Source organism: Hirundo rustica, chromosome 13 (genome assembly GCF_015227805.2).
Source record: "Hirundo rustica isolate bHirRus1 chromosome 13, bHirRus1.pri.v3, whole genome shotgun sequence".
Taxonomy (NCBI): domain Eukaryota; kingdom Metazoa; phylum Chordata; class Aves; order Passeriformes; family Hirundinidae; genus Hirundo; species Hirundo rustica.
The window spans coordinates 20,006,021-20,028,311 of record NC_053462.1 but is presented as its reverse complement, the minus strand read 5'-3'; the positions used below and the strand labels follow the sequence as shown (position 1 = coordinate 20,028,311).

Here is a 22,291-nt window from a genome sequence, read left to right as displayed (position 1 = left end):
CGCCCGGCAGAGCGGCGGCCGGGCCGGGCCGTGCCGTGCCGTGCCGAAGGAGCCGCGCGGGGCCGGTGGCTCGGCCGTCGGGGCGGGGCCGGGCGGCGCTGACAGCTGCGCGGCGTAAACAAGCGGCCCCGCCGGCCGCCCCGGCCGCCCCTGCCTGGGCCGGGCCCGGCTCCGGGGCGGGCGCTCCGGGCGCCCCGCGGCGTGACGCGGCGCCGCCGACAGACGGGCCCGGCTGCCGACGGGACGGAGCGGAGCGGGCAGGCCGCGGGGTAAGGGCGCGGGACCGGCATCGGCCTGGGGTGGCTCGACCCGCCGGCGACCGCGGTTTGACAGCTGGGGCCGCCCCGTCGGACGGGACCCGGGCGGCGGCGAGGCCGGGGCCAGGGGAACCGGCGCGGCCGCAGCCGCTGGGCAGCCCCAGGCTTAGGGCGCTGCTGGCGGGGATGTGCGGGCCCGGCGGTCCCCGGGAGCGAGCGGGAGGCCGGGCGGCCGCTCTCGGGGCTGCGGCGGGGGCAGCCGGAGCCGCCGCTGCGGGAGGCCGAGGGGGAGCCAGGCCGCGTCCCGCCCCGGCCCCAGCCCGGCCGCCGCCGTCCGTAGCTCCGCCGCTGGAGACGCCTCGCGGGTGCAGGCCCGGGCCCGCCGCTCAGCCCGGGGCCACTGGGCTGTTGCTTTGCGGGGCTGGGTCCTTGGGCAGCGGGCACCCGCCGGGCCGCGGTGCGGAGCCGGGAGCGCGGCTCCGGGTTGGGTGCGGCGGCCGGGTTGTCCCAGCCCGCGGTGGTTCGCTGGCGGCGGGTCCGACGGGGAGGCGCCGCGGGATCCGGGCTCTCCCCCGGCGGCCGGATTGTCCCCACGTGCAGCGCTCACCGCTGGAACGGGACGGCTGCTGGCGCCGGGACCAGCGAGTTGGGGAAACTGCTCGGCCCAGGGGCCAGGTATTGGCGCGGACACTGATAGACCGTGGCGGATAGTGTTCCGTTGTGCCGTGCTGTGGGCCTTGGAAGTCTGGCGCCCGCGGCTCCCGTACAGCCTCCGGCGGGTGCTCGCGGCTCTGGGTGCTTCGACGGGACGGTCCGGCCCGGGGCTGGCCGAGGTGTGGTCGCTTGTGGAAACCCCGTTCTGCCAGAGTAGCTGCGCTGTCTGTGCCATAGCCTACGGCGGGGTCTCCGGCAGCTGCTCGGAGCTCTCTCCTCTGGTAGCGCCGCAGGCTGCCAGCTCGCTGTGGCCACTTCTGGACGGAGCGCGATGTGGCTCCTCGGGGCACTGCCGGCCCTCACCTTTCCAGCTGTCTCTGAAGCACAACCAGATATTCCAGGGTCCCTCTGGAGCTCTGGGTGTGGAGCTCATCCTGCCACCATCATGTCGTGGGCTCCCTGACACTGGGTGGGTCACTCCCTGCTCTTTCCCTACAAGCTTCTTGCGTTTGCCCTCCTACAAGGTGTGGAGCTGTTCCTGGGCGTCCCTGGGTTCATGCTGGAGGTGACGGTGTGTCCCTTTTCCTGGTTCTGGTTTCCACCGGGTTTTGGGGATGAGTCACACCGGTGTCACCATGTTGTGCTCCAGGGGAAGGGCAGAGCTGAGCTGCTGCTGGTGACAGGCAGCACAGTGCTTGCCGTGGCTGCCAGGTGCTGCCTGGTCAATGGCTGTGGATATGAAAGACCAGGGCTGTGCTAGCTGGAGATCAGGAGCTCCCCTTGACTTTCCTCCCTCCAATCTCTCCTTGTGCTGGGGTTCCTCACACAGCCCCTGGGAACATCTCCTTTGGTCTCCCCTTGGGACTGGAAAGGCAGGCCCACCTCTTGTGATTGCTCCCACCTCTGTACCCAGATAGTCCTATCCCAGCTGGAGCAGGGTTAGCGGCAGCAGGAGGAACAGTGTCCCTTGCCTCGCCTCTCCTCTCCTCTGGTGCCCTCCTCCCCTCCTGGTTGACTCCCTGTGTTTATAAGCAAACATTGGGTAATAGGCAAGGTAAACAGCATCTCCATGCAGGAGCGGACATGTGGGCACACTGCCAATCCAGGTGGCTCCTTGGCTGTCAGTGTGCCATGGGGGACAGCTGGTGTTGTGTGCCAGGGCCCCCTTGCCCAATCACTGACCCACGTCTTGACATGGTGCAGCCTGCCCACCCTGGGTCTGAGGAAAGGTGTCCTGGGCCTGACCACTGTCCTGTCTCTCTGCAGATTGTGCTTCTGTCCTGGACGGTCTGTTCCTGTGCTTTTGTGGGCTTGGCCCCATGTGGGCTTGGGCTGAGCTGGGACCAGTAGGGCAGAGAGGCCGGTGTGCCTCAGAGTGCTGACGCTGGGAGGCTGCTGGACCTCCTGCTCCCAGGACCCTCCTCCTTCTGGGACCCTCCTGCTCCCCAGCTTGAGGAACCCCGATACTCTGATGGATCTGAGGCCCTGCACGCTGCTGTTGCTCTGGACTCTGGTGGTTGCCCTCACTCTCCTGGACCAGGAGGTATTGGCCCAGCATATTTACACCAACACCTGGGCTGTGCTCGTCCCTGCAGGACCCCAGGAGGCTGACAGGCTGGCCAGGAAGCATGGATTCCTCAACCTAGGCCCGGTAAGTCTCCTGCTTTCCATCTTCTCATGGAACTAGTGTTCTCTGCCATGGTCTGGGCATTCCCTGAGCTTAGTCCCAGAGCTGGCTTGGGGTCTGCTCTTTTTGTCAGCAGGGCCACTGTGTTTGTGCCTGTTTGCTGTGGCCTTCCAGCATCTGCTGCCTTGAGTCAATGGTGGCAATTAACTGTGTGGAGCCAGGGCCTCCTCCTGTCACTGGGACCTTCTGGTCACATGGCTTGGCACAGCACACTGCCTGCTGGATGAGGAAGGAGGAAAAGCCCATCCTAGCATGAAGGAGCTGGACTGGAAGTGCTGTGTGATGATGGATGGGAAGGCTTCCAGATTCCACTGTTGCTCCCCACAGCAAGCTGCCCAGTGCAGCATGGCCTCGGCTCAGTGGGACGGCAGCAGCGCCTCTGAGCTGTCCCCAGAGGGGATCTGACTGCAGTTGTATATTCTTACCCCTAAACTGTCCTTGACATAAGGTGCGTCAGCAGGTTTCCCCAACGCTCAGCTTTCCCTGCCCTCAGCCAGGGACAGGGCAGTGTGCGTGGCTGTGCTGGGAGTGAGCTGTCTCTCTGGGAAGGAAGGGCAGGGTGAAATCCCAGAGGAAATTGCACAACTGATGGCTGTGGTGTCAGGACCTTGCTGTGAGCAGCTGTTGGGAGCAGTAGCAGTAGGAAGGTGGCTGCTGCAGGAGACCGCGGGACCTTGTCCTGGCACCCAAAAGCAGCCCTGCATGGGCACTGGGTACTCTGGGCCCTGTGGGTCAGGGAGCCCCAAGTCCTCTGGGACTTGTGCCATAGCAGTGAACTGTGGGGGTTGTGGCTAGGCCCCAGTGGGGGTGTCCATGCTGGATGGGCCATGGCATGGCCTTAGGCGGCTGCTGTCAGTGTGGAAGTGGCTCAGAGCAGATCTCAGGGGAAAGAACTTGTCAGGCCAAGGCAGCTGCCATGCACAGGGGACTGGGACAGTGGCATGTCCCACCAGACTGGATTTCTGATGAGACCCCTTGGAGTGGGGATGGGGCTGAGGTACCATCAGCCTGCTCCTGGCAGTGCTTCCCATCATGCTGTGAGCCTGGGCCCAGGCCTGGCTGCCAGGGCCAAAGGGCACTGGTTCTGTGGTTTTATCTCCACAATGCAGGGCCTTGTGCTTCAGTTGAGAGCCTAGGCCTGTCATAAGTTCCATCCCTTGTGAGCCACAGATGCTCTGTACCAGCTCTGTCCTTGTCTTCTCCCCACACCGCGGTTCTGCGGCTGGAGGCTGGCGCCTCTTCCCGCCTCCCCATCCTCTCACAGCAGTGAGCCTGCCCTTGCAAGCAGAGCCCCACGTGCTGCAGCAGCCCAAGCTGTGGCAGGAGCTTCTGGTCTGGGCATGTTTTCTTCTGTTCTGGAGCCCGTCCCACTGTCTGTGCTGCGGGACGAGGTTTGGCTGGCCAGGGCTTTGCAGAGGGGTCGTGGCGATCCGATAGGAGGAGCGAGGCTGGAAAGAGCCTGTCTTTTCCTTGCAGGTTTCTGGACTGCTGCCACTGGGACAGGATGTGCAGCCAGACCGGGAGTGCGAGGTCTGGGTGCATCTGACAGTGCCCCAGTGAGAGGGCCCCGGAGTCCTTATCTGAGAGGATCCTGGCCTCAGCCTGGGGTCTGGACACTGTCCCCCAAGCTGTGCTGTCCTGCCGTACTCCCGGCTCCACTGCTGCCTGTGGAGTGGGAGCCAGTGGCACTTTGAGCAGAGGGCCCATGACTGGTTCCAGTGGCCTTGGGGAGGGCTTGAGGGAAGACAGGGGGCTTGAGAAGGACACATGGGACAGTGGGGGATCGCGGGTCAGAGGTGGGGGTTGCGTGTGGCAGTGAGGTGGGTGTGTGGGGGTTTGCATTGCTGGGATTGTGCAGAGAAGGGGGCAGAGGCATTGCCCCCCGCAGCTGGGATTGGGGTCACTGGGGAAGAGCACTGATGGTGCCATCCCTGGGCTGTGGTGGCAGGACGGTGGCATCCTGGGATAGGGTGGTCCTGTCTCCCACACCGCTGGGCTGCAGGTCCAGCATGTTGCTCCACTCCCAGGGCCATGGTCAGGCACACAGGCAGCCTTCTAGCCCTGGGACAGGCTGGGGTAGTTGCGAGCCGTGGCCAGGGGCTGGGCAGCAGCACTGAACTGGCACCAGGGACACGTGGTGCTGGGGGGTGGCTTTGTCCTTGCTGAGGACAGGGACGTTTGAGATTAGGGTGGAAGTGTGTGGGCTGGCCAGCTCCTGGCTGCCACCACAGTGTCAGTGCAGACCTAATCCAGTTGGATGACCAGTCAGAGCTGTCATTTGTGTGCAGGAACAATCTGGGTTCTGTCCATACCCCCGGAGGGGCTGAGGGAGCACAACCAAGCCTGCTACTTGCATTCCCCCACCATCCCTGTGCAGAAGCTTTGTACTTTGACATCTCCTCAAGGGCTCTGAACTGACAGGCATCCTGGGCTGTCCTAGGGAACATGGTGTGCCAGAGGAGCAGGTCCAGGGTTTGGGCTGAAGTGCATACCTGGGAGAGAGAACTGGCTTCTGCTATGGGCCTGGGAGTGCTCAGCTGGGTGCACCTTGCTTGGCCCAGTCTGTCCAAATTGGCAGCACATCTGCAGAGCTCTAATAAGCTGGAGAGCTTTGTTAGCCCCAGACAGACTGTTTGGGTCAGCCTGAGATGAAGCAGGGTGAGATGTCCTCATATTCCTACAGCTCTGGCACATCTTGGGCAGCTGGATCCTGCCTGCAGCTGCTGCCTGGGCTTTGTGACTCACAGGGGGCTGGGTTCGTGCTTGGCCCCTTCTGCCCAGTCAGGGCAGGCTGCTGGGCTGGGAGGCCCTGAGCGGCCAGGGTGGGGCCACTGTGTCGGTCAGCCCCAGGACATGCGGGAGGGGATACGGAAATGACAGTACTGGAGAGGGTTTGGGGTTTAAAAATAACCATCTGGGCAGCAGCATGGCCTCCTGGCCCCACCAGCTGTGTTGGATTCCCATCCTGCTCCAGCTGGGCTGTGCTGGAGTCCCAGTCTGGGCTGTCCCCACATGGGAGTGGAGCCAGGGTGAGCACAGCACGGCTGCTTGGTGGTGGGAGTTGGACCCCGCTGGGGTTGGATGCCTGCATTCCTCCTGCTCTGTCCCACTGAAACTGGCTGTGCCCCAGGTAGAGGCTGGCACTGGGTGGGTGTTCCAGTGTGGCACTTGGGGAGAAGCCCAGCAGCCTGTCCAGAGCTGCAGAGGCTGGTGCAGACCCTGCTCTGCCTGGGACCACCTGAGGTGTGGGGCCTGGAGCCACTGGGACCTCCTTCCAGGAGGAGCTGGTTGGCACTGGTAGAGAAGCAGTGGTTTTGTCTCCTGGGTGTCTCTCGCAGGCTGACTCTGAAAGGCCTGTCCCTCTGCCATTGCTTGCCTGGGGCCTTCCTGCCAGGGCAGCAGCTTTTTTGGACAATGTGAGACTTGCTGCCATGTGGGGACCTGTGGCGGGGTGAGGTGCACAGCGGCTGCATTTGTGCTACTCCAGGGTCTTCCCAGCTGCCCTGTCACCAGCTGCCACAGCTTCTCACAGGACTCCTGCCCAGAGTACTGGACATAAGCCTTGCCAGCCACTCTGGAGTGGGGGGCCCAGGCTGTGCATGGCAGCCCCGGAGCTCAGGATTGCAGATACGGGGTGCAGGGAGACCAGGCTGTCATGTCTGTCCCATGAGCAGCATTTCTTTGTTGCAGATCTTCGGCGACTATTACCACTTTCGGCACCGTGGCGTGGTGAAGCGTTCCCTCTCGCCCCACCAGCCCTGGCACAGCCGCTTGGCCAGGGAACCGCAGGTACGCGTGAGGAAGGCCTGACTTTGGTCCTGGGCACTTCACAAGGGCGTGTGAGCCGGTGCTGGGGACAAGGCAGGGCTGAGCTGCCTTAACCATTCCTTGGCAGAGGCAGATGGGAGCCCACCACGTGTCTGGCAAGGGCGGGGGGTGTACTTGTACACAGGACAAAGGTGTGCCGGGCAATAAACAGATCTCAGAGCAGGGCTGTGTGGGGGCTGCTGTTTTCCCTGTCCTCTGGCTTCAGCCCAGGCCCTGGAAGGCGTGTGGTGTGGCAGCTCTCAGCAGCCCGTGTCTCAGTGGAGCTTGGCACTCTGACCGTCCCGCTCCACTGAAGCACAGCCTTTGCAGGGCACAGCCAGGCAGGGGGCCTGGAGGGGCGGACTGAGCATGGCAGCAGGTCTGACAGGTCCAGTACTCTGCCAGGCCAGAGCTGACTGTGAGCTTCCTGGGAAGAGCCCCTCCAGGCAGGCTGAGGGCTGGGGTCATGAGGAACTTGTGGCATGAGGAGTTGGCAGGGGACCCCATGCCTTCTCTGCCCTTAGGTGCAGTGGCTGGAGCAGCAGGTGGCAAAGCGCAGGACCAAGCGAGACGTTTTCATGGAGCCCACAGACCCAAAGTTCCCGCAGCAGTGGTACCTGGTGAGTGTCGGGTGAGGAAGGGGCGTGTGCTCCTGATTCCGGGTGCGAGTTTGGGGACACAGATGTGGCAACGTAGGAACTGTTGTCAGGCAGCGCGGCTGCTAGGCCGGCAGGAGGGAGGAGGAGGAGGAGGAGAAGGGGAAAAGCCTGGGGCAGCCACCTGGTGCTGTTTCATGGGAACACCCCGGGGAGGAGGCTCTGCTCGCAGAGTCGTGGCTCCTGGCCGGAGTGCTGGGAGGATCCCAGAGCTGGACTAGGAGGTGTACAGCCTTTTCCGTGGCCCGGGAATGGGTTCATGCCTCTGCCTGCTTCCTGGAGCTTGGGCACAAGCCTGATCACTGCAAAGGGTGCCTTGTCTGCAGGACTCAAGCACAGTTTGGGGCTCGGTCTTGCTTTCAGAACAGCCCTTCTCAGCTAGTTGCGCCCAACCCTATGCCCGGGTCCCTTGGGTTCCTCGTTGCAAACCACAGAAGAGTGGGGTGAGAGCTGGGTGGGTTTTGGGCACACACCTATTGCAGTGGCTATGGCTGGGCGCATCTCCTAGTGCCAAGGCTTCTCTTGACAGTACAACACAAACCAGCGGGACCTGAATGTGCGTCAGGCCTGGGAACAGGGATACACGGGCAAGGGCATAGTGGTGTCCATCCTGGATGACGGCATTGAGAAGAACCACCCTGACCTGGAGGCCAACTATGTGAGTTTGGGTGATGGTGCAGGGTGGAGTGCCATGGGAGCTGGTCTGGGCAGCTGTGCCCATGCAGGGCAACCCCAGAGCTGTGAGGTACAGGGCTGGTGCCCACCATGGTGGGACAGGGAGGTGGGATTGGAGCCTGCCTTCCCTGCTCAACTCAGCCTCAGGCCATGGAGTGCAAGCAGGAAGTAAGGGCAGTGGGGCTTGGTGGTTAAGGTAGACAGTTTCAATTTGTCTTCCAGGACCCAGGGGCAAGTTTTGACGTCAATGACCAGGACCCGGACCCGCAGCCCCGCTACACGCAGATGAATGACAACAGGTGTGGGAGAAGGGAGGGATGAAGTGCGGCAGGGACTTAGTGCAGTGCCACCCCACATGGGCTGCTGGAAGCTGTGAGGCTGGTGACATACTTCTGCCTCATGGGGAACCTTTCACCTCCCTTTTTGACATCACCAGCATCCTTTTCCTGCCCAGAGCCAGTGTGGGCTGTTCAGTGCCCTAGCTCTGGAGCAGGAGGGCAGATGGAGGAGCCTTCCTTGGCTACCTGGTTTAAGGGGAGGGAGGCAGCCCGAGTAGGGGTTGCTGGGGCTGCAGCTGGTACCGACCCCTGTGCTCCTCGCACCCTATATGAGCGTGCTTTGTCCTGTTTTGGTTGCAGACATGGCACGCGCTGTGCTGGGGAAGTGGCTGCTGTGGCAAACAACGGGATCTGTGGTGTTGGCGTGGCGTACAATGCCAGGATCGGAGGTGGGTGCTGCCCTGCCCTGCACTCTGGGCATTGAGTGGCCGCAGCAGCGCCTGAGCTGGGGACCCTGGCACTGCTGGCTGCAGCAGCCCTGTGACAGCCCGTGGCACAGGTGGCAGTAGGGGTTGGAGAGTTCTCACCAGTGACACCGTGGCCACTCTGCCCCAGCCAGTGACATTTGCTGTCTGGCCCTAGGTGTGCGCATGCTGGATGGGGAGGTGACCGATGCTGTGGAGGCCCATTCCCTGGGTCTCAACCCCAACCACATCCACATCTACAGTGCCAGCTGGGGCCCTGAGGACGATGGTAAGACTGTGGATGGCCCGGCCCGGCTGGCAGAGGAGGCTTTCTTCCGTGGGGTCAGCCAGGTGAGGAGGAGTGTTTGCTGAGGGAGCACTGGCCTTACTCCTGCCCTCCTCCCAGGCATCCCTTCTCTCTGCCTGCCCTGCTTGTTACCCTGGCCCTCCCGGTATGAGCCATCTTCCAGCCCATCTCTAGGATCAGGCTCTGTTAGTTTTTCTTGTTCTTTCTGTATGATGGCTCTGAGTCAGGACTCCTCCCATGTGGTGTTATCTCACTGCTGTGAGGGTTCCTGTGTGGGATGCTGTCTCCCTGCCCTCCCAAGCCCTCTCCTGGTTCTTGTCTGGTTTTGTGCCAGCTGCTCACCCTTGCTTCCTCCACCCATGCTCCCCTGCTGTCCCTTTGTGCTGGCAGTGTCACCCCCCCGGGGAGCTGTGTCATGTTCTGCCCAGGATTCCCTACTGAGTTATGTATGTGGTGCCATGCTGACTCTGCCACGTCCTCTGCGAGGGTAGCTGCCACATTTGGGTGCTGAGGCATGGCCGGGACTGTGTTGTGGGCTCCTGCAGCTCTGCCAGGCACTGCAATCCCACACGGACAGAGTCAGGCCAGGTGACTTCTAAGCAGAAAGAGACTTGGGCTCCTGGGAGCCTCACATTGTCTGGGCCTCCTGTTGCCTGGTGTGTCACCCACTGGGACAGCCCTGGAGCTTCTGCCGAGGTGCTGAGCACCCTCCATAGGCACAGTGGTGGTGAGGGCGCCCAGGCTGGCGGGCTGTGGCTGGGGTGTGATGCCGTCCCGTGGTGTCCCGGCCGCATCTGCTCTGCCTGTCCGACTCAGGCTGCCACCGTCCACTTGTTCCTGGCTCCAGCCTGTGTGTGGCAGTGTTGGTGCTTGCCCTCACCCTGCCTCTATTGCTAGGGCCGAGGCGGGCTGGGCTCCATCTTCGTCTGGGCATCTGGGAATGGGGGCCGCGAGCATGACAGCTGCAACTGTGACGGTTACACCAACAGCATCTACACGCTGTCCATCAGCAGCACCACACAGTACGGCAACGTGCCCTGGTACAGCGAGGCCTGCTCCTCCACCCTCGCCACCACCTACAGCAGTGGCAACCAGAATGAGAAGCAGATTGTGAGTGGGGGCTGCTGCTGTCCGCAGGCCAGGGGCTCAGGGGGTGGGATGTGTCTGCAGCGTTTCCTGTCCTGGCACTCCTCCTCGCAGGTGACGACTGACCTCAGACAGAAGTGCACCGAGCTGCACACCGGGACGTCGGCCTCAGCGCCTCTGGCCGCCGGCATCATCGCCCTCGCCCTGGAAGCCAAGTAAGGGCAGGACAGAGGGGGCTGGACGGGGGGCGGCTGTGCCAGCCCCATGCGGCAGTGGCACCTGCACATGGACCTGCCTGGGGCCAGCAGGAACTAGCACTGACATGAGCTCCATGTCTCCCTGTAGCAAGAACCTGACCTGGCGGGACATGCAGCACCTGGTGGTGCAGACCTCGAAGCCAGCTCACCTTAATGCCAATGACTGGGTCACCAATGGTGTTGGCCGCAAAGGTACTGCGGTGCTGGGGTGGGACCAGCGTCTCCCAGTCCCACATGTACCCCTAGCCTTGGGGTGCTGAGGCAGAGCGCTCTGGCAGCTCTGTGGGGTGAAGGAGGCAGGGGGCCCAGTGAGCTTGCAGCATGGCCAGGCAAGCATCCCCCCCTGGGTACCCCCAGGAGCGGCGCTGACCCCTTCTTTGTCCACAGTCAGCCACTCATATGGCTACGGCCTGCTGGATGCCGGGGCCATGGTGAGCCTGGCCAAGAACTGGACCACGGTGGGACCTCAGAGGAAGTGTGTCATTGACATCCTTGCAGAGCCCAGGTACGGGCTGGTGAGCCCAGGAGAGGATCACTTGGTGTCTGTTGTGCACAGGATCTTGAGAGCCCCTGGGTCCAGAGCAGGGAGTGGGGATGATCTTGGGGACTGAACTGCTGCTGAGACCCTTGGAGCATCGTCCTGTGAGAGCCTAGGGAGAGTTGGGAAAGGCACCTCCAGCCATCCAGCACTGACGTCACTGATGAGCCTCCCCTGTGGGGCTGGGCCAGTGAATGTGGGCAGACCGGGGCGCTGCGGTTGGGGTGCAGCCAGCACGAGTCATCCTGGACAGAGGGGCTTTTCAGGGGGAGACAGAAGCTCCTTTGACTCCTGCTTGGCTGCTGCTGTCACAGTGCAGCATGTGCAGTCTTGTCTGCGGCCAGGGCACTCCCTAGGGGCTCCTGGGTGGGGGGGATCATGTTTCTGTGCATGAAGGGAGCTGGGGCTGGGCCCTGCCCTGACCCCGCAGGGGAGCCAGCTCTGTGTGGATAGAGCAGGCACATCCTGTGCTGGCACCAGGGCCAGCATCATGTGGGGAGCAGCCACACGCTAGCAGGATGGGGACGACTCTGCCCATCCCGTCCCTGGCTGTGCCATGCAGGGTGTAGCTGGCCTGCAGTGTGTGAATAAAGGGACTATTCAGGGCTTGCATGGAGTGGTGCCTGGGGAGGCAGCACTGGGCAGTGCAGTTCCCCTCCCCATGCCCAGGAGCTGGGGTGCCCCTTCTCCCACCTGCACCCATCTGGGAATGGCACAGTGGTGGTGCCGCTCTGACCCACTGCGGATTTGATTCCCGCTCTGGCTGCCCTGGTGCCCAGTCCCCAGGACAGCTGCAGAGCCCCACACCAAAGAATGGGGACTGTGGGATGTCCCCCTGGTCTGGGACTGGCCTCACACGTGCCTTTCCTCGGCAGGGACATTGGGAAGCGTCTCGAGGTACGGCGGAAAGTGGACGCCTGCCTGGGGAAAGCCAACTACATCAGCCGGCTGGAGCACGCGCAGGCCAGGCTGACGCTGTCCTACAACCGGCGGGGGGACCTGGCCATCCACCTGGTCAGCCCCATGGGCACCCGCTCCACTCTCCTGGCTGCCAGGTAGGTGCTGTGCTCTGGGGTGCCCCAGGCTGGCCCCTGGCCTAGGCTGGCGCAGGTGAGTTTGGGATGTGTTGACACCCACATCTTGCCTCTGTTGCTCAGGCCCCACGACTTCTCGGCCGATGGCTTCAATGACTGGGCCTTCATGACAACGCACTCGTGGGATGAGGACCCCTCCGGGGAGTGGGTGCTGGAGATCGAGAACACCAGTGATGCCAAGAACTATGGTAGGGCTGTGCTTCCCCATCTACTGCTTCCCTCCAAGTCTGAGATGTGAGCTGTCATCACCCAGCTCCTGAGCTGAGAGGCCAGTAATATCTTGGATGTTTTGGGTGATCTGGCTGGGGAGAGGCTGGACTTGGGCATGTGGAATGGTGCTGCAGCCCCTTTGGGGCAGCAGGAGTCCAGGCAGAAGGAGACCCCATGCTAGCTCACCTGACCCCCTGCCCCTGGGGGCTCCTGTGCAGAGGCACAGGAGCTCCTCCACAAGAAGCACTCTCCCAGGTGGTGGGCACAACCTTGCTGTCCCCTGGCTGCTGGGATGGGGGACCAGCGTGAGCCCCCTCCCCGTGCCTGTCATGGGCACGGGTGGTCTTGTGGGTCCTCTCTGGTCCTCACCCTGGATTATTGCAGGCACACTCACCAAGTTCACACTTGTGCTGTATGGGACGGCCACCGACTCCCCCAGCCTCTCCAACCAGCTGGAGAGCAGTGGCTGCAAGACCCTGACGCCCAGCCAGACCTGTGTGGGTGAGTATGGGGACAGCAGGGTGGTAATGAGGGCACCAGCAGCCCCCAGCCCATGCTGACCCTGCCTGTCCCACAGTCTGCGAGGAGGGGTACTACCTGCACCAGAAGAGCTGCCTGAAGCGCTGCCCTCCTGGCTTCGCACCCGGTGTCCAGAGCACGCACTACAACCTGGAGAACAGCGTGGAGCCCATTGCACCCCACCTCTGCCTGCCCTGCCACCCCTCGTGTGCCACCTGTGCAGGACCTGGCCCCAACCAGTGCCTCACCTGTCCTGCGCACTCCCACTTCAGCAGCCTGGACCTTTCCTGCTCCCACCAGACACAGAGCAGCCGTGCATCCCCTGCCCTGGCAGATGGCGAGGTTCCAGCTGAGGCCCCTGCTCCGGTCAACTTGCCTGTCCTCATCGCCAGCCTCAGCTGCATCCTCATCATCGTCATCTTTGTCACCATCTTCTTGGTGCTGCAAGCACGCTCAGGCTTCAGCCTGCGGGGTGTGAAGGTGTATGCCCTGGACAGCGGGATCATCTCCTACAAGGGGCTCCCCTCTGACATCTGGCAGGAGGAGGGTCCCTCTGAGTCGGACGGTGAGGATTATGAGGCCCACAGCGAGAGGACTGCCTTCATCAGAGACCAAAGTGCCCTTTGATGAGCCCTCCTGCCCCTCCCTCCTCCCTGCCCAGCACTGCAGGACTGAGGCAGGTGAGGCTGAGGGGCCTTGGACTTTGCCCCTGTCCCCTTCCGGCACTGCGGCAGCCTGGGGCTCCCACCCACTGGCACTGTCCCTCAGCCCCAGTCTGGACGGCCAGGCATGGTCCTGCAGGCACCATCCCCGGCGCGGCACCGTCCCAGTCTCGCACCATCTCTCCTGGCCCTGTGTCCCTCCTGTGCCCCATGCTGGGGTGTTTGGTAGCAGCAGGGCTCCTGACACTTCCTCCCCTGCATGGGCAGCAGTGTCTCCCATGTTGGGTACATGGCCGCTGCATGGGGTCCTGTGAGTTCTCCAGGGTGGGCAGCGTGTGAAGTCCCTGGATTGCCATGGTTCAAGGTGGGCTGGCTGGGGCTGGGGTAGCTCTGCCCCCAGGGCTGAGCCCAGCCTGTGCCACAGCATCTCCCTGCCCCTCCCACCTTCTGCCCCTGCGGAGCTGCGTCCCAGGCTCTGTTTGTTGTGTCCCAAGTCCCTGCCATGTCCCATGGGCCTGTCCGCTTCCACCCGTGCCCTTCAACAGCAATAATGGCCAGGCCTCAGCTGCTGCTGCCCACTGCCTGCCCATCCCACCTCCGCTGCCTGCAGCGGGTAGGAGCCCTGGCACCGGGGAGCATCAGGCTGGGCACCGCCTGACCCTGTGCCCATGGCACAGCCCACAGCCTGGGCAGGGACTCCTCGCACAGTCCCTGCTTTGGGGAGCTGCCTTGGGCCCCTTGTGTTCTGCCCCTGGGCAGGGCTGTAGGTGCTGCTGGCTGGGACTGTCAGGTAGCGCCAGTGCCAGCACTGCCCCAACTCTGCCTGCATCCTGCCTGTGCTGGGCAGTGCCCAGCATTCCTGCAGCCCTCGCCCCCGATGTGCCTTGCCCCCACTTGGTGACAATCTGTTCTGCTCCCCGCTGGAGCCCTTCCCCTTGCTGCCCCTTCCCTGTGGGCTGGGGGCCAGTGCCACGAGCTCCTTTGCCATCTGCCGCCGCACACCGGGGTCATGGTGTAGCCTCCCACCTGCGCCAGCCATGGATGGAGCCACTGGCCAGGGGCCACAGGACTATTTTTCTATAACAACTTTTTGGTGCACAGTAATTTTTTCTTGTAATTTAATCAGCCGGGAGCTGCCTCCTGAGCCTGTTTTTAATTTAATGGATGTGGATATAACGCTAGAGAGACTGAGTTATTAAATGTTCAGAACTATGCAAACCACGCTCCGCTGCCTGTGCTCTGTATGTCGTGGGTGCCCTGGCTGGGGCAGTGGCCTGGCTGTGGAGGCTGCGGCCTCAGGGGCACCCAGATCTGCTCTGTAGGTGCAGAGCGGGGGCTGGAGCGCTGCCTGCAGATCTTCCCCCAGGCCCAGGGACTGCCCTACCCTGGCTGTGGGCAGAAGCCAGGGCTGGGCAGATGTGGGGACAGGCACCTGAACGAGGCGAAGCAGCTGCTTATGGGGATATGCATCGAGGGCAGCTAATTCAGAAACTGGCTGCATGTGCGTGCACGTGTGCACGTGAAAAGCCTGGGGACCTTGCACCCCTTTCCCACACCGTGTAGGCTCAGCCCCTTCAGCACAGCCTGGGGCCCAGCTGCAGCCAGTGTCTGGCACTACCCTGCAGCCAGAGCACGATGCCCCCGGTGCGGGAATGGCCGGGCTGGACCTGGGACCCCACTCACATGCTGTGGCCAAACTGCGGACACAGCCCCCCCTCAGCCTCCCCCGGGGCTCCCGGCCACCACAGAGGAGCCTCTCGGGGCTGCGCTCCACCAGAGGCAGCTCCTCTGCGGAGTCCCTCGGCCTCGCTGTGGCTGGGGCCGCAGCGGCTTCCTGTGGTCAGGAGCGAGGTCCCCGTCGCCTGCACGGCTTGCAGCCTGCTCGCTGCTCTTCCTCCTCTCACGAGGCGGGGCTGCGGGCGGCAGCAATCGCGGCTTCCAAAGGGAGCTGTTGCACTTGCGGTCAGATGCGGAGCCGCTCAGCCCTGACCGCCCAGGAGCAGCCTGGCGCGGGCGGGAGGGGACCCACGCTGCCTGGGGGGATGCCGAAGGGATGGTGCTGGTGGGAGAAGCAGCGCGGTGGCAGCCCCTGCCTGGGAGCTGCTCCAGGGCGTGGCCACCCCACATTGCTCCGCTATAGGAAGGCGAGTCTGCAAAGCTCCCGCCTGACACGCGTTTTCCCTGACTTCCTCTAATAGTGGAGTCGGCCCGGCAGTGTCCTGCAGGTGACACTGAAACTTCTCCGGCGCCGGAGCTTCCCTGCCAGTCACAGGAGAGGGCTCAGGCCAAATCACCCAGGCGGTGGCTGGGCTGAGCTGAGTGCAGCTGACCTGGCTGTGCCGCTGGGCCGTGGCGGTGGCGGCTGGCCCTGTGTGGGGCAGCTGCCAGGGCTGAGCCGTGCCACTGTGGCACCAGTGAAGCCCTTTGAAGGGGAGGTGGCCCGGGCTGCCGCAGGGAGTGTGGTCCTAGCTATGTGGATGCAGGCTGGCAGCAAGGGCTGGGGGCATGGCGCTGTGGGTGCTCACCATTGAGTGCTCTAGGGCAGCCTTTCACAGTCACAAGGGCCAGGCTTGGGGATGGTGACAGGGTGGCCGCCCTTCAGTGGGGCTGCACAGAGTCCTCAGGACCCCCCAGGTCTTGCAGTCTCTTGGAAACACAGGGACCTGGAGCGGGACTAGGAGTCAGGCAGGACCAGGCATAGCTGAGGGGGATTTGCTGGGTGGGACTGGTGCTGAGTGAAGGCTCCACAGGAGCAGTGGAGCCCTAGGTATACAGGGCTGGACCTGCTGGTGTCAGGCCGTGGTGGGAAACAGCTGGGAGGGGCGGTGGGGTTGGGAACTGCCCAGCTGCAGCAGAACTGTGCTGGCGTCGGCTGCTGGCGTGGGGACTGGCAGGGAGGGGAGGAAGTGCAGGAAATCTCGCAATGGCTGTATGGTCAGCACTGGGTTTCCTGTTCCTCCCCAGCAGCCGGAGCTGCACCAGGTCCAGACCGCGCCAGTCCCGGCCTCAGCAGGACGCCAGCAGCAGCCTCACGACAACAAACGTAGGTTGGAAGGACTGTGCCCTGGTGGGGTACTAACAGAGAGAGGGGGACTCCTTTGTAGGGCTGGGGGGGTGGGTCTCTATGAGGTCAAGGGCTGTGCCAGGGGACATCCTGCCCTGCACAGGGAGGTGCCTCAGCACTCTCCTGCTGCACTCTTGCTTCAGGGCAGGGCACCCAGGGACTGCCACTGGGATCAGTTTGGCTCCCAGTAGCCTTACTGGAGTCCTGCATGCTGGGATGTGTCCAGGTTCAGCACCTTTCTCTCGGGCTCAGCACCCTTCTCTGCTTCTGCTGGCTTCCCACCAGTGTCCCAGCTCCTGGGAGCTCCCACACTGTGGGCACAGGGGTGACATTGCCAACGGGCAGGACAGGACTGGAACTGCCAGAGAGGAGGGGTTGGTGCTTGCCAGGGCTGGGGGACACGGCCATGCTGCCCTTGGGGAGCATGGCATGGTGCATGGCAGAGGTGATGCTGCTGTGTATGGCTCCACACTTCCTCCTTCCCAGCACCCTCCCCACAGGCCCCAGTTCCCACAGGGCTTGGAGAACTCACCCTGCTGCTTTGAATATGCTTTGCAAGGCTGTTTGCAGTGGGCAGGGAGGGTTGTCTCTGCTGCACAGACTGGATGATGGGGCAGGAGCGTGTGAAGTGCAAAGAGCCCTGGCCGCTGGTGCAGGCAGTGCAGGGCAGCAGCCGTGGCTCAGGCTGTCCTGGTGCCCCACAGATTTCCCCTGGCTGGACAGTGGCCATGGGCTTTGGGCCGGAGCTGTGGTGCCCACAGGGGCACAGTGCACTGCTGCGGCTGCAGGATGGGGAGCTGCGCCTCCTGGAGATGATGAAGAAGTGGATGTCACAGCGGGCCAAGAGCGACCGGGAGTATGCAGGGATGCTGCACCACATGTTCTCCCAGCTGGAAAAGCAGGAGGGCGCTTGGCAGCTCCATGGTGACCAAGGTGGTCAGATCGAGAAGGTAGGGATGCCCCAGAGTAGGACTGCACCCCGCAGAGCCCAGTGAGGTGCTGGGGGATGCCATCTCTGTGCCATCCCTGACTCCCTTTCTTGCAGTCCTGGTGGGTGCTGGTGAGCCAGACAGAGACGCTGAGCCAGATCCTGCGGCGGCATGCGGAGGAGCTGGCAGCGGGGCCGCTGGCCAAGCTGAGCCTGCTCATCCGCGACAAGCAGCAGCTGCGCAAGGCCTTCAGCGAGCGGTGGCAACAGCTCAGCCAGGAGTACAGCCGGGTACGTTGGAGCCAGCAGGGGAACGAGAGAATGTGCTGGACCCACTCCCTGACCGTGTCCCTCTCCAGGCGACGCAGCAGGAGATGGAGAAGCTGAAGGCACAGTACCGCAGCCTGGCACGTGACAGCGCCCAGGCCAAGCGCAAGTACCAGGAAGCCAGCAAAGGTGCCAGCCTGGCCCCTGTCCCCTGCGTGACCTCCCAGCTTCCCTCATGCATCAAGGATGGCTGGAGCACCCCACACACTGTGGAAACTACAGCCCAGCCTGGAGTGGGTGGGGATTCTGGGGGGGGAGCACAGAGGAGAGCCCAGCCTGGCCCCCAAGAAGCCAGACAGAAGTCTGGGGGTCTTGGGACACTATGCTGTGAGTCAGGAGCATCCCTGTGTCATAGTATAACCACCCCAGGCTTGGTGCCTCTGCCTGCCCTGGGACCCTCACCCAGCCCTCACCCTCTGTCCCCTGCCCTGGTGCTGGGACAGGTGATGTGCTGGCGGTTGGGGTTTTCCACAGCCTCTCTCCACAGACAAGGAGCGGGACAAGGCGAAGGAGAAGTACGTGCGCAGCCTCTGGAAGCTCCATGCCCTGCACAACCAGTATGTGCTGGCTGTACAGGCGGCTGCATTGCACCAGCAGCACCACTACCAGCGGGTGCTGCCCAGCCTGCATCAGTCCCTCTACGGTCTGCAGCAGGAGATGGTCCTCGTCCTGTAAGAGTTCTGCCTGCCCCGCTGCCCACCCCTTACCCACTGCACATCCTGTGCCCTGCTGCCACCCCACTTCCAAACCCCGGGCACCTTCAGAACCAGAAGTGCTCCCACAGAAAGGAGATCCTCAGGGAGTACTGCAGCATCAGCAGCCTGGTACAGGAGGATATGTTGGCCGTGCACCAGGAGATTGCCAGTGCCATCCAGGCCATCGACCCTGCCACTGAGTACAGCAACTTCATCCAGAACCACCAGTATGGCTCCACACAGCCGCAGCCTCTCTGCCGGGTACGGCCCTGCTGCCATTGGGTGGCAGCGGCCAGCGTGGGGCAAGTGGAGGCAGAGCTGTGCTGGGTGCCCACAGGTACGAATCTGAGGTGCCACCACCTGTGTCCTTTGATGAGAGCCTGCTGGAGGACACAGAAAACCTGCTGCCAGGGGAGCTGCAGCTGAATGAGCTGACCCTCGAAAGCGTCCAGCACTGGTGAGTGGGACTAGCCATGGGCAGGGGCAGGTGAGGGGCAGAGGCTAAGCCCGCTGCTGGCACGTCTCTTGCAGCCTGACATCGGTTGAGGAGGAGTTGGCGGCCGCCACGGAGGCCGTGAGTATCAAGGAGCAGCAGACACGGGAGCTGAAGGCAGAGATCCATGATGAGGAGCAGCACGGGAGCCCCGGGGAGCGGTGAGGTGCAGCAGAGGGGGGTGAGGTGCCAGGGGAGTGGGTGCTGACCACCCTGTCCCCTCCTCAGGGTACACTTGTTGGGCAGGCGGCAGGGGCTGCACGAGGCGCAGCAGCAACTCGAGGGCTGCCTCTGTGCCCAGGCCAAGCTGCAGGTGCAGCGGGACCTACTGGCCAGGAAGCTGGCAGAGCTGGGCACCAGGGATGCCCTGCCCGCCCTGCCTCTGCCAGAGGATCGGCAGTCCATCTCCTCCACGGTGAGTCAGTCTCGCCTCCTCTGCTCTGGAAGCTGCAGGGATGGGGTGCACAACTGAAGCACAGCTCACGCCTCCTTCCAGGAGCAGGAGAGGAGCGGGGCCAGTGCACTGGAGACCCTCAAGAACCACATCACGGGCATCTTCAGCCCAAAGTACTCGGTGAGTCCCCGGGTGCCTCCAGCCACCCTGCTCTCCACCCAGCTGCCACGCTGATCCTGTCCTCGCTTTTCTGGCTACACAGCCCCCCTTGCTCCAGCACCTCCAGATTCTGCTCCCACCTGCTCTGGGCACAGCTTCCCGACACTGCTGCTGCCCCACCTCTGGCACAACTCAGGAATGTGCATGGCTGGGCTCACCTTGTCTCCTTCCAGCTGCCACCCCCCGTGCCCCTAATCCCAGACGTGCAGAAGCCGCTGTGCCAGCAGGTCTGGTACCACGGGGCCATCCCACGCTCGGAGGTACAGGAGCTGCTGACCTGCAGTGGGGACTTCCTGGTGCGGGAGAGCCAGGGCAAGCAGGAGTACGTGCTCAGCGTGCTGTGGGATGGGCAGCCCCGGCACTTCATCATCCAGGCTGTCAATGTGAGCCACCACAAGCAGGGGGGATGGCTGGGGTGGCCTTGCATGGGCAGGCGCAGGTTTCTGCCCACCACAACCTCTCGGCCTCCCTCCCTGCAGAACATGTTTCGTCTGGAGGGTGACAGCTTCCCCACCATTCCGCTGCTCATCCAGCACCTCCTGCAGAGCCAGCAGCCCATCACCCGCAAGAGTGGCATTGTCCTGGCCAGGGCTGTGCCCAAGGTGATACAGGCAGTGGGGAGGAGGATGGGGCCCCCTACGCAGGGGCAGCTCTGCCCGGCCCTTTCTCCTGTCGATGGCTGGGCTGAGAGCCACAGACATGCCTCTCCAGCTAGACAGGAGGACTTGGAGCTGGGGCACTGCCTGAGAGGGGGCTGCAGGGGTATGTGGGCCAGGGACAGCTCACTGGTGTCTGTTTGCTGCAGGACAAATGGGTGCTCAACCACGAGGACGTGCTGCTGGGGGAATGCATTGGTCGGGTGAGATGGGGTGCTGTGGGGTCTGCAGGAGGGCAGGGCTGTCCCCACAGGGTCTGCAGGAGGACAAGGGTTGCCTTGGGCCACATGGTGAGCTGAGCCTGGTGCACCTGTGTCTCGGAAGGGTAACTTTGGGGAGGTGTTCAGTGGACGCCTGCGTGCTGACAATACCCCCGTTGCCGTGAAATCCTGCCGGGAAACCCTTCCACCTGAGCTCAAGGCCAAGTTCCTGCAGGAAGCCAGGTCTGTGTGGCTGCTGGGCTTCTCCTGTCACATCTGTCCATTCTTGGAGCTGTTTGACCCTGCTGAGACTGCAGCACCCTCGTGCTGAGAGCTGTGTCCCTGGGCTGGCTGGGCAGAGTGCCCCAGGGATGGCTTGTGCCTAGGGCATCCGGGCCCCCTACACTCACAGTGCCCGTCCTTGTCCCCACAGGATTCTCAAGCAGTATAGGCACCCGAACATCGTGCGGCTCATCGGCGTGTGCACGCAGAAACAGCCCATTTACATTGTCATGGAGCTGGTGCAGGGTGAGCGGCCCCATCCCCGCGGTCCCCACGCACGCAGGGGTGAGGCTGTCAGCTGTGCCTGGGCACCCACCGCCTCTGCAATCTGGGCACAGGGGGGGACTTCCTGACCTTCCTGCGCAGTGAGGGTCCCCACCTCCGCGTGAAGGAGCTGATCAAGATGACGGAGAATGCTGCCGCCGGCATGGAGTACCTGGAGAGCAAGCACTGCATCCACAGGTGGGCCCTGGCAGGACAGGGGCAGCCCTGGAATCCTTGCCACCCCATCCTGTGCCAGGTGGAGCCCCAGGGACAGCTGGGCACACGGCTGATTTCTTGGGGCTGTCTCAGGGACCTGGCTGCTCGCAACTGCCTGGTGACGGAGAGGAACACCCTGAAGATCAGTGATTTTGGGATGTCGCGGGAGGAGGAGGATGGCATCTATGCCTCCACAGGGGGGATGAAGCAAATCCCTGTCAAGTGGACAGCCCCAGAAGCACTCAATTATGGTACAGGATGGAGCTGGGTATGGCCTGGTACCCCACAGCTTGTCTGGGAGCCAGGAGTCCAGCACACTCCCACGCACCTGGTCCTGGGGAGGGAGGCAGAGACCCTGTGCACCTCAGCCCTCAGGAGCATGGGCACGGCTGGGCAGTGGTGACATGGGTGTCCCCTGCCAACACCATTCATCCTGTCCCATGCCCCCAGGCCGATACAGCTCAGAGAGTGATGTCTGGAGCTTCGGGATCCTGCTGTGGGAAGCCTTCAGCCTGGGTGCTGTCCCCTATGCCAACCTCACCAACCAGCAGACACGGGAGGCAGTGGAGCATGGTAGGGGACACGGCTGGGGCTGGCTCCTGAGAGTGACCACGAGCTGTGGGTCCAGCACTGTGCAGCTGTGTCTGTGGGATGGGCCAGACGGGGTTGTGGGGGGTGAGGGGCCAGTGATTCATGTCCCCATCCCCGTTGCCCCAGGTATGCGGCTGGACCCTCCTGAGCAGTGCCCTGAGGAGGTGTACCAGCTGATGCAGCGCTGCTGGGAGTATGACCCCCACAAGCGACCCAGCTTCAGCACCATCCACCAGGATCTCGTTGCCATCCGCAAGAGGCACCGGTGACAGGGAGCACCAGGGGCCCTGGATCCATCCCATGGCAGTGCCTGGGGGCACAGCAGAGCCCTGTCTTGGCAGCGGGTACTGCAGGGTGACTGTGTGCTGTTTGAGCCCCAGGGCAGGGGCTCCTGCATGCCCCAGGGTCGGGGCTCCTGCCCGGTTCCATCTTGTGCAATAAACACACGAGCTCTGCAGCTGTGTATCTACAAGCTGCGAGGGGACATGGACTTGTACTGCACTGGAATGGGGCACCGGGACATGGCACTGGGACGAGACACTGGGATGAGACACCGGGATGGGGCACTGTAATGACGCACCATGACAGGACGCTGTGAGGTGCATCGGCATGGGGTACCAAGATGAAGTGCCAGGATGGGGCGCACTTAGACATGGAGCTGGCATGGAGATGGCTGAGGCAGGGCATCGGGACAGAGGGCTGGGCCGGGACCTCGGGACAGGGCACGGGGATCACGGACAGGGACAGGGACACCCGGATGGGGCACAGCCGGGATGGGGCACACCGGGACGGGGTACCGGGATGGGCACCG

The 22,291-nt window shown here is 63.2% G+C and overlaps 2 protein-coding genes across 8 annotated transcripts; both read left to right on the top strand.

The window, feature by feature from the left end:
* The first annotated feature begins 195 nt into the window (after positions 1-195).
* Positions 196-14,372, top strand: FURIN (furin, paired basic amino acid cleaving enzyme). The gene is made up of 16 exons (XM_040077275.2): positions 196-269; positions 2,178-2,562; positions 6,289-6,387; positions 6,930-7,025; positions 7,591-7,719; positions 7,959-8,035; positions 8,375-8,463; positions 8,657-8,829; positions 9,683-9,895; positions 9,986-10,086; positions 10,217-10,320; positions 10,516-10,633; positions 11,542-11,721; positions 11,824-11,948; positions 12,355-12,471; positions 12,548-14,372. The coding sequence occupies exons 2-16, from the start codon at positions 2,383-2,385 to the stop codon at positions 13,114-13,116; spliced, it is 2,370 nt and encodes a 789-aa protein (XP_039933209.1). The 5' UTR covers positions 196-269; positions 2,178-2,382; the 3' UTR covers positions 13,117-14,372.
* A 1,710-nt stretch (positions 14,373-16,082) lies between these two features.
* Positions 16,083-21,964, top strand: FES (FES proto-oncogene, tyrosine kinase). 7 transcript variants are annotated; one of them, XM_040077215.1, is made up of 19 exons: positions 16,083-16,198; positions 16,985-17,165; positions 17,261-17,434; positions 17,503-17,599; positions 17,958-18,141; positions 18,255-18,392; positions 18,503-18,622; positions 18,697-18,819; positions 18,887-19,073; positions 19,155-19,232; positions 19,445-19,654; positions 19,751-19,873; positions 20,077-20,130; positions 20,252-20,370; positions 20,561-20,655; positions 20,748-20,871; positions 20,983-21,140; positions 21,340-21,462; positions 21,607-21,964. In XM_040077215.1, the coding sequence occupies exons 1-19, from the start codon at positions 16,083-16,085 to the stop codon at positions 21,747-21,749; spliced, it is 2,547 nt and encodes an 848-aa protein (XP_039933149.1). In that variant the 3' UTR covers positions 21,750-21,964. The 7 variants fall into 7 exon arrangements, 6 of the variants coding, with proteins under 6 accessions (XP_039933149.1, XP_039933148.1, XP_039933147.1 ...); XM_040077214.1 differs by having other exon boundaries at positions 16,109-16,194; positions 16,920-17,165; positions 19,445-19,531; XM_040077213.1 differs by having other exon boundaries at positions 16,109-16,194; positions 16,920-17,165.
* Positions 21,965-22,291: the final 327 nt, after the last annotated feature.